Raw genomic sequence first — 17,478 nt, 5'->3', positions numbered from 1 at the left:
TAGTATAACATATGCAAAAAGAATTTCAAAAACAAGATGACAAATTAACTAGGTTATTGAATGATATGCCTAAACGTCTAAAGGGGATGGTTCTGATAATGACCAAGAGAGTGAGTCTAAAGGGTCTAGACATAATCTCCAACCCAAAATTGACACTAATTTGGGTAGCATTAAGATGAAAATACCATCTTTTCATGGTAAGAGTGACCCTGAAGTTTATTTGGAGTGGGAAAACAAGGTTAAAAGGGTTTTTGAATGTCATAACTATAGTGAGTCTAAAAGGGTTAAACTTGCTGTTGTTGAATTTTGTGATTATGCTGCCATTTGGTGGGATCAATTGGTGAGTGGTCGTAGGCGTTATGGGGAACCCGAAGTTGATTCATGGGATGAGGTTAAACGCATTATGCGTAAAAGGTTTGTGCCATCACACTACCAAAGGGATTTGTAGAACAAGTTATAAAATTTAGTACGAGGTAGTAAGAGTATTGAGGAGTATTGGCAATCTATGGAGATAGCTATGATTAGAGCCAATATAGATGAGGATAGGGAAGCCACAATGGCAAGATTTCTGCATAGTTCGAATCGTGATATTGCTAACATAATTGAATTGCAGCATTATATAGAGATGGAGGACATGTTGCACATGGCCGTAAAGGTGGAAAAGCAATTAAAACCAAGAGCAGAAGTGCTGCCCCTAGCTCAAAATGGAGTAACACATGGAAAGGGAGCAACCAGCCCCCTAACAAGGGTCGTGAGGCATCAAAAGACATCAAGGCAGTCCCCAAATTTGATGTTAACACTAAGCCAACGACGCAAATTGACCTCAAATCAAAGAATGTATAATGCTTCAAGTGTTTGGGGTATGGGCATATATCTTCCCAATGTCCAAACAAGCGAACCATGACAATTCGAAGTGGTGAAGTGGTCTTTGAGAGTGATGAAGAATCCGAACCTAGTGAGGAGGATTACCTAGACATGCCTGTGTTGGAGGATTGTGATGATGTGCAATTGGGTAAGGTTAGTAATGTACTTGTAACCTTTAGAGCTCTTAATTTACAACCTATTGATGATGATGCTCAAAGGGAAAACATATTCCATACTACATGTAAAGTACAAAACCATGATGCTAATTGTAGTTTAATAATTGATGGGGGTAGTTGTACTAATGTAGCAAGTGCTATGATGGTTGATAAACTTAGACTTCCAACTATTAAGCACCCTAAGCCATACACCTTGCAATGGCTTACTGATTAAAGTGGGATTAGAGTTACTGAGCAAGTGCGGATTGCATTTAGTGTAAAGAAGTATCATGATGAGGTATTATGTGATGTTGTTCCTATGCAAGCATGTCATATGTTGCTAAGTAGACCATGGTTATATGATAGATCTGTAATTCATAATGGTCGAACCAATGCATATTCTCTTGTAATGGATGGAAAACCATATGTTTTGGCACCATTGAATCCTAAAGAAGTTTGTGAATTTCAAAGAGTTGTAAAGGACTGAATGGAAGCATATGAGAAAGAAAAACAAAAGTATGAGAGTGCACATGAAAAAGAAAAGGTGCATAAGTAAAAGGAGAGTTATGTGGAAAATAATGAGGAGCGAGAGCAAAGAGTGGTAAAAGGAGAGTTTAGTGAGGGTTTGCGCAAGAATGTGAGTAAAAGAACTTGTACTTATGAGAAAAAAGTGAGTTTCTTAGTTAGAAAAAAGTGAGTTTCTTAGTTAGAGAGCGAGACATGAGAAAGGCTTTGAGTGAAAGTAGGCAAGTACTTGTACTTATGTACAAGGAAACTTTATTTAACACTAATAATCTTCATTCTTCTCTTCCTAGTGTGTTTGTAAGTGTTTTGCAGGAGTATGACGATATGTTTCCCGAGGAGTTACCTAGTGGGTTGCCACCACTAAGGGGGATAGAACACCAAATTGACTTTGTGCCGGGGTCATCCATTCCAAATAGACCAGCCTATAGAGTCAATCCCGAGGAGACCAAAGAGCTGTAACGCCATGTTGAGGAACTACTAAGTAAAGGTTATGTTAGGGAAAGTCTTAGCCCATGTGTTGTTCCTATTTTGTTAGTCCCTAAGAAAGATGGGTCTTGGCATATATGTGTTGATTGTCGTGCAATTAACAAGATTACCATTAAATATCATCATTCTATTCCTAGGTTAGATGATATGTTAGATGAATTGCATGGAAGTGTTATCTTTACTAAAATTGATTTGAGAAGTGGCTATCACCAAATTAGAATGAATATAGGTGATGAGTGGAAAACAACATTCAAAACTAAATTTGGTTTGTATGAGTGGTTGGTCATGCCTTTTGGCTTAACTAACGCACCAAGTACTTTTATGAGACTAATGAACCATGTTTTGCGTGCATATATTGGTAAATTTATGGTAGTATACTTTGATGATATTATGATTTATAGTAAGAGCTTTAATGAGCATGTTGAACATGTTCGGATGGTGTTGATGGTTTTGCATGAGAATTCTTTATATGCTAACCTTACCAAGTGTGATTCTTGCACAAACAAACTTGTGTGTCTTGGTTTTGTTGTTAGTGCAAATGGAATTCAGGTTGATGAAGATAAGGTGAAAGCAATTAAGGAGTGGCCAACACCAAAGAATGTTAGTGATGTGAGGAGCTCTCATGGGCTTGCAAGCTTCTATAGGAGGTTTGTCAAGGTCTTCAGTACCCTTGCCGCACCACTCAACGAGCTTGTAAAGAAGAACGTGAAGTTTCATTGGGGAGAACAACAAGAAAAAGCATTTAATATGCTAAAGGACAAACTTACTTCATCTCCCATTCTTTCACTTCCGGATTTTTCCAAAACTTTTAAAATTGATTGTGATGCTTCTGGTGTAGGTATTGGAGTTGTTTTAATGCAAGATAGGAAGCCAATAGCCTATTTTAGTGAAAAGTTGAATGGAGCTAGCTTGAAGTATCCGACTTATGACAAGGAATTGTATGCCCTTGTGCGTGCACTCAATGTTTGGCAGCATTATTTGTTTAAAAAAAACGTCTATACATTCCTATCTGTCCTATGCGTGAATTGCTTGTAAAAGAGTCACATGAAGGTGGTTTGATGGGACACTTTGGTGTTCAAAAGACTTTAAATGTTTTGCATGATCATTTCTATTAGCCTAAGATGAAATCTGATGTGAATAAATTATGTGCTAACTGTATTGTATGCAAGCAAGCTAAGTCTAAATCACAACCTAATGGGTTGTACATGCCTTTGCCCATACCCAATTGTCCTTGGATTGACATATCTACAGATTTTGTGCTTGGATTACCTAGGTCTAAGCATGGGCATGATAGTAATTTTATTATGGTGGATAGGTTTTCAAAGATGTCACACTTTATTGCATGTAAGAAAACCGATGATGCACAACATGTTGCTGAATTGTTCTTTAGAGAAATTGTACGTTTACATGGTATGCCTAGAACTATTGTTAGTGATAGGGACACCAAGTTTTTGAGCTATTTTTGGAAGACCTTATAGGGTAAATTGGGAACTAAATTGCTTTTTTCTACTACATGTCATCCCCAAACCGATGGTCAACCTGAGGTAGTGAATAGAACTTTGTCACAATTACTTAGGACCATGGTTAAACGAAACTTGAGAACATGGGAAGATTGTTTGCCGCATGTTGAATTTGCATATAATCGTAGTATGCATTCTTCTACTCAATTTTGCCCATTTGAGATTGTTTATGGCTTTATTCCTTTGAGTCCTTCAGATTTGATTGCTTTACCTTTGAGTGAACAAGTGAATTTAGATGGTGCAAAAAAAGCTGAATTTGTGCTGAAGTTGCATGAACAAGTGCGTGCAAACTTGGAAAGACACAATGAACAAATAACCAAACAACGCAATAAGGGCCGCAAAAGGATGGTATTTGAAGTTGGTGATTGGGTTTGGGTGCACTTCAGGAAGGAAAGGTTTCCCAATCAAAGGAAATCAAAGTTGATGCCACGTGGTGATGGTCCATTTGAAGTGATAGAGCGCATCAAACGATAATGCATACAAAGTTGACTTACATGGTGAGTATAATGTTAGTACTACTTTTAATGTTATTGATTTGTGTCCTTTTGATTTTGATGAAGGCATTGATTCGAGGTCGAATCCTTTCGAAGAGGGGGGGAATGATACAACCAAGGATGCATCTAAGTTAACTAGCATGGATCCACTAGCCTATGGAGGACCAATGACACAAGCAAGGAGTAAGAAGTTCAAGCAAGCCTTAAATTCTTACTTGGAGCATGTTTTGAAGATGGCTAATGATGGTGCTTTTGATGATGATAATAATGCCTTGAAGATAGTGACATCAATTGCTATTAATGAGCAAAGGGGGTAGAAGCTCAACTTCCATAAGGCGTGACCACGCCTTACAACCTGTGAGCTGCGCAGAAAGGGGGTAGAAGCTCAACTTCCATAAGGCGTGACCATGCCTTACAACCTATGAGCTGCCTACAAAAAAGAGCTTTGAATTTTTCAAGAAAACATTCGTAATGGGCCCGTTTTTATTAATTTCCTCTATTTTTGGAAGTATTGGATAAAGGGAACTTCCTCCTATGAATTTAGGATTTTAATTAGGGTTAGATTACTCTTTATCGTATCCTTCCTTATAATGATAAGATTAGCCACATATTAGGAGTCTTTTAGGGTTTGATTTTTATTCCTTATCTCTTAGTCCTTTTGGGATTTAGAATCACTTCAAAGCCCTATAAATAGAGCTATGTATTTCGGCTAAAACAAGAATATCAATATATATTTCTGAATGAAGTTTTATTTGAGTTGTTAACTCTTATTCCTTAAGGTGCTCCTTATTGAATTTCTTGAGATTAAATTAACTTGTTTGATTTAGTTTCACATCTACATGTTTGATCAATCAATTAACTTTTTATTAGTTTCTTGGGTTGTTTGAACATTCTTCATCTATTTATAACTAAAGGGCTTAGTAGTTCTATTGCTAAGTTTGTTAGTTCCATAATCAATTGCAAACTTTTAAGTTAGATTTTGGGGCGACAAATTCGAACTTATTGGTAAGGGTGCTTCCTCTTAAATAGGGAGAGCGTTTATTAGTTTGATTTTCTCACCATTACTTATCTTGGTGTTTGAACGTATTCGGTTCGAGTTCGTATTACATTCTTAGGATGAAAAGCTCCAAATTTACAGAATTTTGGGTCTACTTCAATTTTGCAATTGGAATCAGGCCATTTGGTGCTAAGATGAGGGAGATACAAGCCTCATGCTAAGGAGCACTCCAAAAGCTGTCTTAAATGTAGCACTAAATTGTTAAGGGACTTTTGGGCAAGAAAAAGATAGAATAAAAAAAAATCGTAAAACATAGAAATTAGAGTCGACATCTTGAACTTCATTTTAGGCTCAAGAATTTCCCAATTAGGAGTTGAGACGTCCAAGATATGCCCCTCGAACTTTAGGTCATCTGTTGAATTAAAAAGAACCAACCCGGTCCAGCCTGCATTATTTTTAGAGCACGCTCCATACCCTACTTGGTTCGATTTTGGGCGATTCTGGTTCATTTTTGGAGTGGTTTGGTATGGTTTTACTCGACTTTGAGTGTTTTTTTAGATATAATATAAAGACTCTCTCAATTTTTATGGGGCAGCCGTCATTCATCTAGAAAAAAAGAGAAAAATATATTAAGAGACTACACAAGAGCTAGCAGCGATTAGAGAAAATAATAGAGAGGATTTGAGGAAAAAAAATCTTAGCTTTATCTTGGTTTTCTTAAATTTCTTTTTGGTTTATTTAGTTTTGAGTTTTAATTGCTATATTTACTTGATACCAATCAAAGTCTACATATTATCTTCTTCAAATCGTCTACTCTTGAGCTATCTTCAAGGAATTAAATGGGTAATATTCTTCTATTTTTATTTTATTTTCCTTATTTATGCTTATTAATGATGTTTAATGAATAGTTTATTAATCCTAGAATGCATGAAGCCTATCTCTATCAATGAAGCAATGATTTGAGTTGTTTGTGTTGTATGTCATTCTCTCTACCTTAGGGTTCTTCTTTGGTGTTTTAATGTGCATTTGTTTTGAATGGCTAGCTCTATAAGTCTTATTTTGGAGAATGATTGTATTGAGAAATATTTATTATTCTTGGACATACAAATGAAGATATTTATTAGCTTGATTGTGAGAGCTTTTAGGTTGATTAATAGGATTTGATGGGAGTGTTTGCTTAATCAAGTGGTTTAATGTTGATGTGTGATAAGAATTGACATTAGCATTATATTGCTTATGGTTCTAAGTCTAGAGATAGATTAGGGCTATAAAACCCAAATTCAGCCACAGTAGAGAATTGGTATTTAACATTACTTGTGATTGTTGCTCGACTTTATTGATGGTATAGGTGGATTGACATTCTAGGATCTTTGTTTATTGATTGTTATTAATTAATCCTAGTTATATTCATTGTTTTACTTATGTTTGCTTTTAAATTTCCATGTTGCTTTAGTTAGCTAATTGCTTTGAGATTTGATTGGTTATTGCTTAAATTAAGATTAGTGTATTGTGTTAGCATTAATTATTGATTACTTTGATATTGTTTTAGTTATTTAGATTGTTTATAATTTATGCTTCAAACCTCATATTTGATTGCTCAAATAATCAATTAAATCCTAGATTAATACTTGAAATCACTAACTTTCCATTGGACCATATCTTTTTATTACTTGAGACAACCGTGCACTTGCGGATCGATCATACCCCTCTTACGGGGTTGTTTTCTCATATTAAAAAATATACCCTTTTTATAGCGTTGTTTTCTCAAACTCATAAATCTACCTTTTACGGGGTTGCTTTCTCATATTCACAAATATAACCCTGTTATGGGGTTGTGATGAGCATAGTTTTACACATATTTGCTTGCATATTATTGCGTATGTTCTTAGCAATTATTGTGCTTTTATTCCCAGATCAATTATTGTGCTTTTAACCTCAAATGCATAATAAAATTCAATAGATTTATCACATGATCTTTCATAAATCTGATTACTTAGACCATAAAAATCTTTAAATTTTACATAATGGACAACCATGATATCAATTTCTCAAATCATACCATTTATCCACTTAATATTAATTGGAAGATTTTAGTCTTTACTAGGTCTCACCAGCATACATCCGTTTTAAACATACATCCCATGCATATCAAAGCGGATAAATAAACTCAGATGATTAAAGGGCAATCTATTCTAATTTAATTCCAGAGCCACGAATTAAATTTGGGCACCAAGGGTTATAATAAATTACAAGAACGCTAAAAGCCTAAATGAAATCATGATGATCCAGTTTTCTTGCATTCTAAATGATCTGGTTCCCTTCTGATTCTTGAATATTCAAATTTCTTCACTTGTAACACTTTACAATTTATAAACCTTAGCATACCAAGGTGAAATAACATTAGAAAATCAAGGGGTACCAAAGTAATTAATTACAAACCCAATATAAATAATTAAATTTACAAACCATAATAATAGATCAAAGAAACACATCAAATGGATTCCTGAGCCCAAAATCATCCTACATGCAATCAAATTAATTTTTTCTATCCAATTCTCACTGAATTACTAAAATTCCTTAATCAACAGGTTGGCTCTAATACCACTATTGGGAAAATACATGAAGTGGTACAACGGAAGCTCTAAACATTTCACATCTCACAAAAATTAAGGTTACAAGTTGTAATGGAGGATTTAAGTTGAGAAAAGGAAATAACTTCTCTTTTATGAACGCGAAGAACACAAAGAAAAATTTGATTCTTGATTATTGATGATGTTTTTGTTAGCGAATCAAATAGAGATTCATAATTGCAAATCCTCTAGATTATCTCACACAAGTAACCTCAAGCAAAGCTATTCAATCATTAAAGATGAAGAACTCCTTCTCCACTCTCAAGTTTTCTAATGTGATAACGTTGTTATGATAATAAGTATGTCGATTATCTCTATTTTTCTTATGATAATAGGAATAAGAAACTCTCTCCTATACTCTGTTAAGGATTCATAATCCTTAACACAGTTGTACAAACACAATTCATTACAAACTGTTTTGTGATGACATGTGTCAAGCAGTATTAACACATGTCATCATAAAACTCTTTTGTGATGACACATATCAAGCTATATTAATACCATGTGTCAAGCTGTTTTCTTAACACATGTCATCATAAAACTCTTATGGTGATGACACGTGTCAAGTTGCTTTCCTAACATATGTTATCATAAAACCATTTTGTGCTGACACATGTTTAGATGCTTTCTCTACACGTCATCATAAACCCATTTATTATGACATGTGTCAAGCTACTTTCATGACACCTGTCGTCATAAAACCCTTTTGTTATAACACATATCAAGTTATTATAAAAATAAATGTCATTACAAACTCATTTATGATGACATGTGTCAAGGTCCTTCAATATATAGAACTTATATATTATATATTATCATTAGTTAGACATTTATGGACTTTAACTTTGAAAGATACTAGTGCTTAAAGGACAAGTTAAGTCCATCGCCATGCTTGAGTTGATCTTAACGTGTGTGACTTTCTAGGTTTATTATTAACTAGCAATGGAATTTAATATTAATTAAAATACTTTAATCAACTAAGGGAATAATTAAATAATTGTCTCTCAATCGTTTCTATAAATTATAACTGATGTCTAGCAATATATTATAATTATCCAATTAATAATAAAGGCATTGATCATCCATGAACCTTTTATTTATGATTACCGTGTAATTAAATCCTTCCATTGAATAATATTTCGATCAAGTGAGGATCATGGAATAGTCAAATCCACTAACTTGATTCTATGACCAAATCCAGGATACATCTCGACTAAATATCATTAATGCAAAAATTATTTTTCTATTAATCATAATTACCTCAACCAAGGATTTCTTAGTCAAGGTGTTATCGAATTGCATAGGATATTCTCCTTGTTTACTCAAGGTAGTGGATTCCTTGTTGATGAACTGCTGCCTCCATGCATATGCAACTGGAGCCACTATCTTCAAGTACCCATTCTAAGTATGAACGGATACCTAAAGCATAAGCAAATTCCAATTACATATTCATGAGACAACTCTGTCACCTCAAGTTTGAGGACTAGTTATACCATCATAACTTAATAATGAATCAGTGGCTTAAGTAAATCATCCATGTGAATATTATTTCTTCAAAGCATGAGAGTCACCATCCTATATATTTTCATATCTCATACTAATCATACGTTTAAACGTAATATGTTGGTCTTTCGGATTAAAGATGTCCAATATTTAATCCTACAATAAAGAACTATTTTATAATATTTATTCTAAATATCATCTGCCACTCATATTCCTAAATCTTGAAAATGGGGTCTTTAATAAATATTATTGGACTCATTCAATAATTATATTACTACAGACATGAATGATCGGCAACTGCCATTAAATAAAAAGATATTCATTACATAATAATATCATAATGTATGAACTAAAAAGAAAAAGTTCAATTGGCTTTTAGGACATACATCTAACACCAATGCCACTGGTCAAGCTTGTCAATTGCACTCTTATGATTCCTTACTCCAGTCCTTGTGTCATCAAGAGTTCTCGTGCCTTGAAAAATAAGAAATGATGAAGATCCTAGTGGTGCAAATCTTGAATCGAGATATTTAGGGAATGCCTCAATTCTCTGCATTCACTCTTTCCTCTAAAAGATTCGTCTGCTATCATTCGGAGAATGATATCAATAATTGTGCAACTAATTTTCTTTCTTAACATTTGTTCAAGCCTTGGATAGGTGCCTATGATTGCCGCTTTCGCGCGCTTTAGGTCAAAATTTATGTTTATGCTTCCCAAAATAAAACCAAACCATCATACTAGACAGAGATTAGAAAGAGACACACAAAAGAAACAAATAATATGAGGACATAGGTAGGGTTTTTGATCCGATAAGAAAAGAAATCATAACTTTTTTTTTCTATACGGTAAAGTGCAAGGATCAAATCAAATTGATTTAAACATAAGGGTATATAAAGAACATAAAAGAAAGGAAGGATGTGAGTGATAAGTCTATGTTCACTAGCACGAGTGTTGATAAGTCGATAAGGTTCTTGAAAGAAGCCATAACTTGATTTCCCACAAGGTACAAAGCTAAAATAATATGCTCACTAACCTCAAGTATTCGTTTTGTTTAGTTTTTATAGTGCGAAAGCCCTCATTCCATAAGAAGACGAAAGTAGAAGCTAAATATGAAAAATAAATAAATAAAGATGAATAAACTAAAGTCAAAATCAAGAACTAGAGAGGAGTTAACTGGCTAACTACTCTTATAGTCCCAAATTTTATTAACCAACTTAACAAAAACAAGGGAAAATTCTCATGAGCATACCTAATAACACTTCGATCAAAATTACTTCATTACATATATCCTAAACATCAAATTGTGTGTCTTCCCACATGGATTAATCAAAAGCAACATGATTTCTCCATCACGCGTGTAGATTTGTGTCTCATCCTACTTGATCATCAAGTCATTGTACAATGCCACAGCTGAAGCTTGTTGATTACATTCCCGTGACTCCTTAACGAAAATAAGGGAGTTGTGTGGCCGTACCTAATAATACTTCAACCTAATTTGCTTTATTATATGCCTCCCAAGTATCAAAACGCATGCATTTTCGCTTGTATTAATCAAAATCAATATGATTTCTCTCTTATGCGTGTGGATTTGCATCTCGTGTGGTTGATCATCAAGTCACGCCCCAATACCACAGGTCAAGCTTCTTAATTGCGTTCCCATGATTCCTTAATGAAAAAACAAGGGAAAATTTGAGAAAAGTCATGGCAATTTCATAGAAGAGTTGTCCATGATAGGTTCCTTAATAGGTACTCTTTTGTAAAAGATGGGAAACTTGGGGATATTATCATATTTGCATGAAACTTGGGGATGAGTGGAAAATAACATTTAGGACTAAATATGGTCTTTATGAATGGCTTGTAATGCCATTTGGGCTTATTAATGCACCTAGCACTTTCATGAGGTTGATGAACCATGTATTGCGTGAATTTCTTGGTAAATTTATAGTTGTATATTTTAATGATATTCTAATCTATTCTAAGTCTTTTGATGATCATGTGATGCATGTGCATAGGGTCTTAGATGGTTTTAGAAAAGATAAATTGTTTGGTAAACTAACGAAGTGTAGTTTTTCCATGGATAGAGTCATATTTTTAAGTTTTGTTGTTAGTTCTAAAAGTCTAGAGGTTGATGAGGAAAAGGTGAAAGCAATAAAGGAATGGCCGACACCTACCAACATTAGCCAAGTTAGGAGTTTTCGTAGTCTTGCTAGTTCTTATAGAAGGTTATTAGTGACTTTAGTAGCATTGCCGCACCTTTGAACGATATTATAAAGAAAAATATTGGGTTTAATTGGGATGATGCACAAGAAAATGCTTTTAATTTGCTTAAAGATAGATTATGTAATGCTCCTTTGCTGATTTTACCTAACTTTGATATAATTTTTGAGATTAAATGTGATGCTAGTAGCATTGGTTTTGGGGCTGTTTTAATGTAAGAACAAAGGCCAATTTCCTATTTTAGTGAAAAGCTAAATGGGGCAGCACTTCAGTACCTAACATATGACAAAAAACTCTATGCTTTGGTTTGTGCTTTGCAAACATGGCAATACTATCTTTAGCCTAAAGAGTTTGTCATACATAGAGATCATGACAGTTTCAACCATCTCAAGAGGCAAGACAAGTTGAACCGAGGACATGCAAAGTGCATAGAGTTCATTGAGACATTTTCATATGTGATCAAGTATAAGAAAGGTAAAGAGAATGTGGTTGCTGATGCATTATCCTAAAAGTATGATTTGCTTAATACTCTTAATTCTAAGTTGTTGGGTTTTGAGTTTATTAAGGAGTTGTATTTGAATGATAGTGACTTTGGTAATGTATTTAATGCTTGTACTATTGGGGTTGCCTTTAATAATTTTTATGTGTTTGATGGATATCTTTACAAAAAGAATAGCCTATGCATTCCTCATTGTTCTTTACGTGAAATACTTGTTGAAGAGGCACATGATGGCGATTTAATGGGTCAGTTTAGGGTGCATAAGACTTGTGACATACTAATTGAACATTTATTCTAGCCTTGCATGAAATGTGATATGAATAAGGTGTGTGGCTGATGCATTGTGTGTTTAAAGGCTAAGTCTAAATTGCAACCCCATGGGTTATATACTCCTTTGTCTATTCCTAATGTTCCCATGGGTTATATGCTTTAATTTTTAGGAGTCTTAAGTCTTAGAAAGATTTATTGTCATATATGGAATTTGCTTATAATAGTGTTGCTCATAGCACTACACACACTTCACCATTCGAGATAGTGTATGGCTTTAATCCTTTATTTGTAATTGATTTGATTCCTTTACTTATTAGTATGCTTGTTAGTATTAAAGGTTTTTCCAAGGTAAATTTAGTGAAGAAGATGCACAAACAAGTGAAAGATAGGATTGGGAGGCAAAATGAAAGGATAACCGAAAGGGTAAACAAAGGAAGAAAGAAAGTTGTGTTCAAGCCTGTAGGTTTGGGTCCATTTTCAAAATGAAAGGTTCCCAAACTAAAGAAAGTCAAAATTGAGTCTAATGGGTGTTGGTCCATTTCAAGTTCTTGAGATGATCAATGATAATGCATGTGAGATAGACTTACAAGGTGAGTCTAATGTAAGTGGTACTCTTAATGTTGTTGATCTAACTCATTTTAGTGTAGATCATGAGCTTGATTCCTGGATGAAACATTTAATAGAAGGAGGAAATAATACAAATGGGCTTGATATCCTTGATATTACACATGTTTGCATGCTTGATTTTAAGTTATTTTTAGGGCAAATTATGTGTTTTTGTATTATATTCACCCTGTTTTAGTTTGATTTGTGTCTCATGTGTTTTTCTAGGTACATCATCAATGTTAGAGAGAAATCGGACCAAAATCAAAAAGAAATGGATGAATCGGGTGCGTTAGATTGTACAACACACCCTGCCAACCCGCCCGTGCTAAGGATCACGGTTAGGGTCAGAGGGAGTGCTAAAATTCCTTACCCATAGCGGGAAGAAATGATTTGCAACCCGGTTTCTAAATGTGACATGACCTAGGAGCATGCCCATGATGAGCAGCATGACCCAAATCCAAGTCATGCTGAAGAAGGCCAAATGTATAATTTTAGCTCAACACGACATGGATCCAGCACGGCCCAAATCCAAGCCATGGTGGATCCCGAAACCTAATTTAAAAGAAAAGAAAAAAAGAGAAAAAGGGATTCTAGGGAGAGACAATTTTAGAGTATTCAAGATAGACTTTCAGAGCAACCTTCCAGACGATCAAGAATAGGAAACCATATACGAATTCCACTTCAACATCATCTAGATAGTTGTTTTTGAGGATTAGATTGAAGATTCAAAGGAAAGAAGAAGGAGATGTTGAGCTACAGAGATTGGATTTAGAGCTAATCAAGAGGGGATAGCATTTCCACCATTTGAGAAAAGGGTGTTCATGTTCTTTTGATTCTTGTTTACTTTGTATTTGATTCTTGTATTCGTTTAATCATTAACATGTGTAACTAATCTTATTAGACCCATTTGGGGGTGATCTTTAGATATGCTAGGCTTGTTTCATGCTTAGTTCATTGAATTGTTGATTTAAGATTTTAGTTTTAATCAAGTACAATAAAATCTATTGTTTATTCTTCATTGTTGAATTAATTTGAGAACTCCTTTGTAATTGACAAATTCAATTGAGTTTGAACAACTGCTTGTGGGATTAAGTGATTTGCATCTTAGAGATAAGTGTAATAATTTACTGGAATAAGAACTAGACATTCTTATTAGCAGTAATTTTGAGATTAATGCTATTCTAAAATCAATTGTTAGGAAGAGATTCCAACTTTAGATCATTAGGATTAAGAATTAGTTAACCTAAGAAAGAGGCTAATTCATTCAAGAAATTATCCACAAATCGCAATTCTTAATCAATCAATTCATAATTTATATTTTTAAGCCAGCTAGCTAAAGGGATCCCCAATTGGGTTAACTCATCTCATTGTCTTTCCCAAACTTTTATTCTCTTTGTTAAAATTTAGTTTTCCTTTGCATTCTCAATCATTTTTAGTTAATGATCTTCAACACCTTTTGATCGGTTAGATAATAGGAATAGCATAGTAGCAGTAGCTTCTCAGTTCCCATGGGATACGACATTGATACTTGCCATAGCTATATTACATTCGCTAGGTGCACTTCCCTATAGATTGCTAGAGGAGGAAGAGATTCAGGTTGAAATGTTGCCATAACTAGGTTCATTTTTTCACTTTTTGACATCTTGTTTTAGAGACTTGGGAACTACAGTGAATTTGATTATCCATGTTTGGCATTTAGTCCTTTTTGAGTTGAAATTATGGGTAAGGCATTGTAAAAGTCTAGAAATTATTTACACCTCAATTCCAAATTTCCATACCTAAACCTAAGCCCCATTACAACCCTTATAAAGACCCTTCGATTATGATACTTGATTGTTTGCAGTAGCGAAAACGAGATGTGTGAGCAAGCCTATGGTAAGTAAGTTGAATATAATTTGATGATTACCTTTTAAACACCAAATGCATAAAGTGATCCCTTGTGAGGCATATGGTTTCTTGAATATTTGATGTTGAATATATTATTTAATTTCTTCATACACTAACATGATAATTTCTCTTGTTTAGATTGCTAGTTTAGTTTTTGGTTGAGTTTCAATTTGGGATAGATTGAATGTTGCTTAATTATAATGCAATGCATGAATATTAAGGAGGGTTCATTGCATGTTTATGATCTAAACTGTTGATTATTTGAGGATAAGCAAAAGCTTAAGTGTGGCGTGATTTGATATCCTTAATATTACACAAGTTTGCATGCTTGATTTTGAGTTGTTTTTATGTCAAATTATGTGTTTTTGTATTAGAATCACCCTGTTTTAGTTTCATTTGTGTCTCAGGTGTTTTTCTAGGTACATCATCAAAGTTGGAGGGAAATCGGACCAAAATCGGGAATAAACGGATGAATCGAGCATGTTAAACTGTTTAACATGCCCATGCTGAGGAGCATGGTTAGGGTTAGAGGGCATCCTAAAATTCCTTACCCATGGTGAGAAGAAATGATTTGTAACATGGTTTTCGAGAGTGACACGGCCTAGGAGCATACCCGTGCTGAGCAACACGGCCCAAATCCAAGCCATGCTGAAGAAGGGCACATATACAATTTTAGCTCAACACGGCATGAATCCAAGCTGTGCTAGTCAACATGGCCCAAATCCAAGCTGTGTTGGATCCTCAAACCTGATTTGAAAGAAAAGAAAAACGAAATAAAAAGGGATTCTGGGGAGAGAGAATTTTGGGGTATTTAAGACAGACTTTAAGAGCAACCTTCCAGACGATGAAGAAGAGGAAAACGGAGACGAATTCCACTTCAACATCATCCAGATAGCTACTTTTGGGGATTGGATTGAACATTCAATGGAAAGAAGAAGGAGATCTTGAGCTGCAGAGATTGGATTCAGAGTTATTCAAGAGAGGATAACATTTCCACCATTTGAGAAAAGGATGTTCATGTTCTTTTTGATTCTTGTTTACTTTGTATTTAATTCTTATTTGGGGGCGATCTTATTTGTATTTAATCATGAACATGTGGAACTAATCTTATTAGACCCATTTAGGGGCGATTTTAGCTATGCTTAGCTTATTTTATGCTTAGTTAATTGAATTGTTGATTTAAGATTGTAGTTTTCTTTCAAGTATAATAAAATCTATTATTTCTTCTTCATTGTTGAATTAATTTGAGAACTCCATTGTTATTAAGAAATTCAATTGGGTTTGGACAACTGCTTGTGTGATTAAGTGATTTGCATCTTAGAGATAAGTGTAATAACTTACTAGAATAAGATCTAGACATTCTTATTAGTGGTAATTTAGAGATTAATGCTATTCTAAAATCAATTGTTAGGAAGAGATTCCAACTTTAGTTCTTTAGGATTAGGAATTGGTTAACTCGAGAGAGGCCAATTCATTTAAGAAATTATCCATAGATTACAATTCTTAATCAATTAATTCATAATTTATTATTTTTAAGCCTAGTAGCTAAAGGGATCCCCGATTGGGTTAACTCATCTCATTGTCTTCTCCAAACTTTCATTCTCTTTATTAAAACTTAGTTTTCATTTGCATTCTCAATCATTTTTAGTTAATGATCTTCACCGCCTTTTGATTGGTTAGATAATAGGAATAGCGCAATAGCAGTAGCTTGTCAATTCCCATGGGATATGAGATTCTTCCTATAGCTAGATTACATTCGATAGGTGCACTTGCCTGTAGATTGCTAGTCATGTTTATCCAGCATTAGGGCTTGATGAGGAGCACGCAAGAGTAAACTAAGAACACAAAAGAAAGGAAGGACTTGAGTGATAAGTCTATGTTAACTAGCATGAGTGTTGATAAGTCTGCAAAGTTCATGAAAGAACCCATAACTTGATTTCCCGTCAGGTAGGAAACTGAAATAATATGCTCACTGGTGTCAAGTATTTGATTGCATACGGTTTTAATAATATGAAAGCCTGCATTCCATACGAGAAAGAAATTAGAAGCTAAATATGAATATATAAATAAAGAAAGATGAATAAACTATTAGAGTTATTCTTATGCAGGAAAAGAGGCCAATCGCTTTCTTTAGTGAAAAGCTTAATGGGGCAGCCTTGAAGTACCCCACATATGACAAGGAGCTTTATGCTTTGGTGCGTGTGTTAGAGACTTGGCAACCTTTTTTATGGCCCAAAGAGTTTGTGATTCATGTGGATCGTGAATCTTTGAAGCATCTTAAGGGGCTATACAAGCTGAATACGTGGCATGCTAAGTGGGTTAAATTCATCAAAATGTTTCCTTATATGGTCAAGTACAAGCAAGGGAAGAAAAACATGGTTGCATATGCATTATCACATAGGTATGCACTACTTTCTACTCTATATGCCAAATTGCTGGGATTTGAATGCATTAAAGATTTGTATGTTGATGATGCTGATCTTGGTAATGTGTTCAATGCTTGTGAGAAAGTAGCTTTTGGGAAGTTCTATAGGCATGATGGATTTTTATTTAAAGAAAGCCCATGATGTAACACCCCCATCACATGCTAACCAATAAACATTAGCCACAAAGCATACAAGCGTCGTAGAATATATACTACAGGTAGATAGGTCAATATGTAGGTTGTTAAGAATCCAGACACAAGGTTATTAACATATAAACATATGATTATACTTAAACATCCTTTAACAAGTATTACAAACATCTTCTTATGCCTTATAAGGTATACTTCCATATATATCACATAACTGCATACAAAAATGCATCAGGAGGAGACTTCACAA

The 17,478-nt window shown here is 34.4% G+C and overlaps 1 protein-coding gene across 1 annotated transcript; it reads left to right on the top strand.

Annotated features, from left to right (window-relative positions):
* Nucleotides 1-900: 900 nt before the first annotated feature.
* On the top strand, nucleotides 901-17,220 carry LOC125371180. The gene is made up of 2 exons (XM_048379711.1): nucleotides 901-1,017; nucleotides 16,762-17,220. The coding sequence occupies exons 1-2, from the start codon at nucleotides 901-903 to the stop codon at nucleotides 17,218-17,220; spliced, it is 576 nt and encodes a 191-aa protein (XP_048235668.1).
* Nucleotides 17,221-17,478: the final 258 nt, after the last annotated feature.

The sequence above is a fragment of the Ricinus communis genome, chromosome 9, assembly GCF_019578655.1.
Source record: "Ricinus communis isolate WT05 ecotype wild-type chromosome 9, ASM1957865v1, whole genome shotgun sequence".
In the NCBI taxonomy this organism is placed as follows: domain Eukaryota; kingdom Viridiplantae; phylum Streptophyta; class Magnoliopsida; order Malpighiales; family Euphorbiaceae; genus Ricinus; species Ricinus communis.
Note: the sequence above shows the minus strand (reverse complement) of the source record. Positions and strands in the feature narration are given on the sequence as shown.

Coding starts and splice junctions, on each gene's coding strand:
- LOC125371180 (XM_048379711.1), top strand. CDS start 901: ATGACAATTCGAAGTGGTGAAGTGGTCTTTGAGAGTGATGAAGAATCC. Junction 1,018..16,761: donor ATGATGTGCAATTGGGTAAG/GTTAGTAATGTA, acceptor ATTCTTATGCAG/GAAAAGAGGCCAATCGCTTT.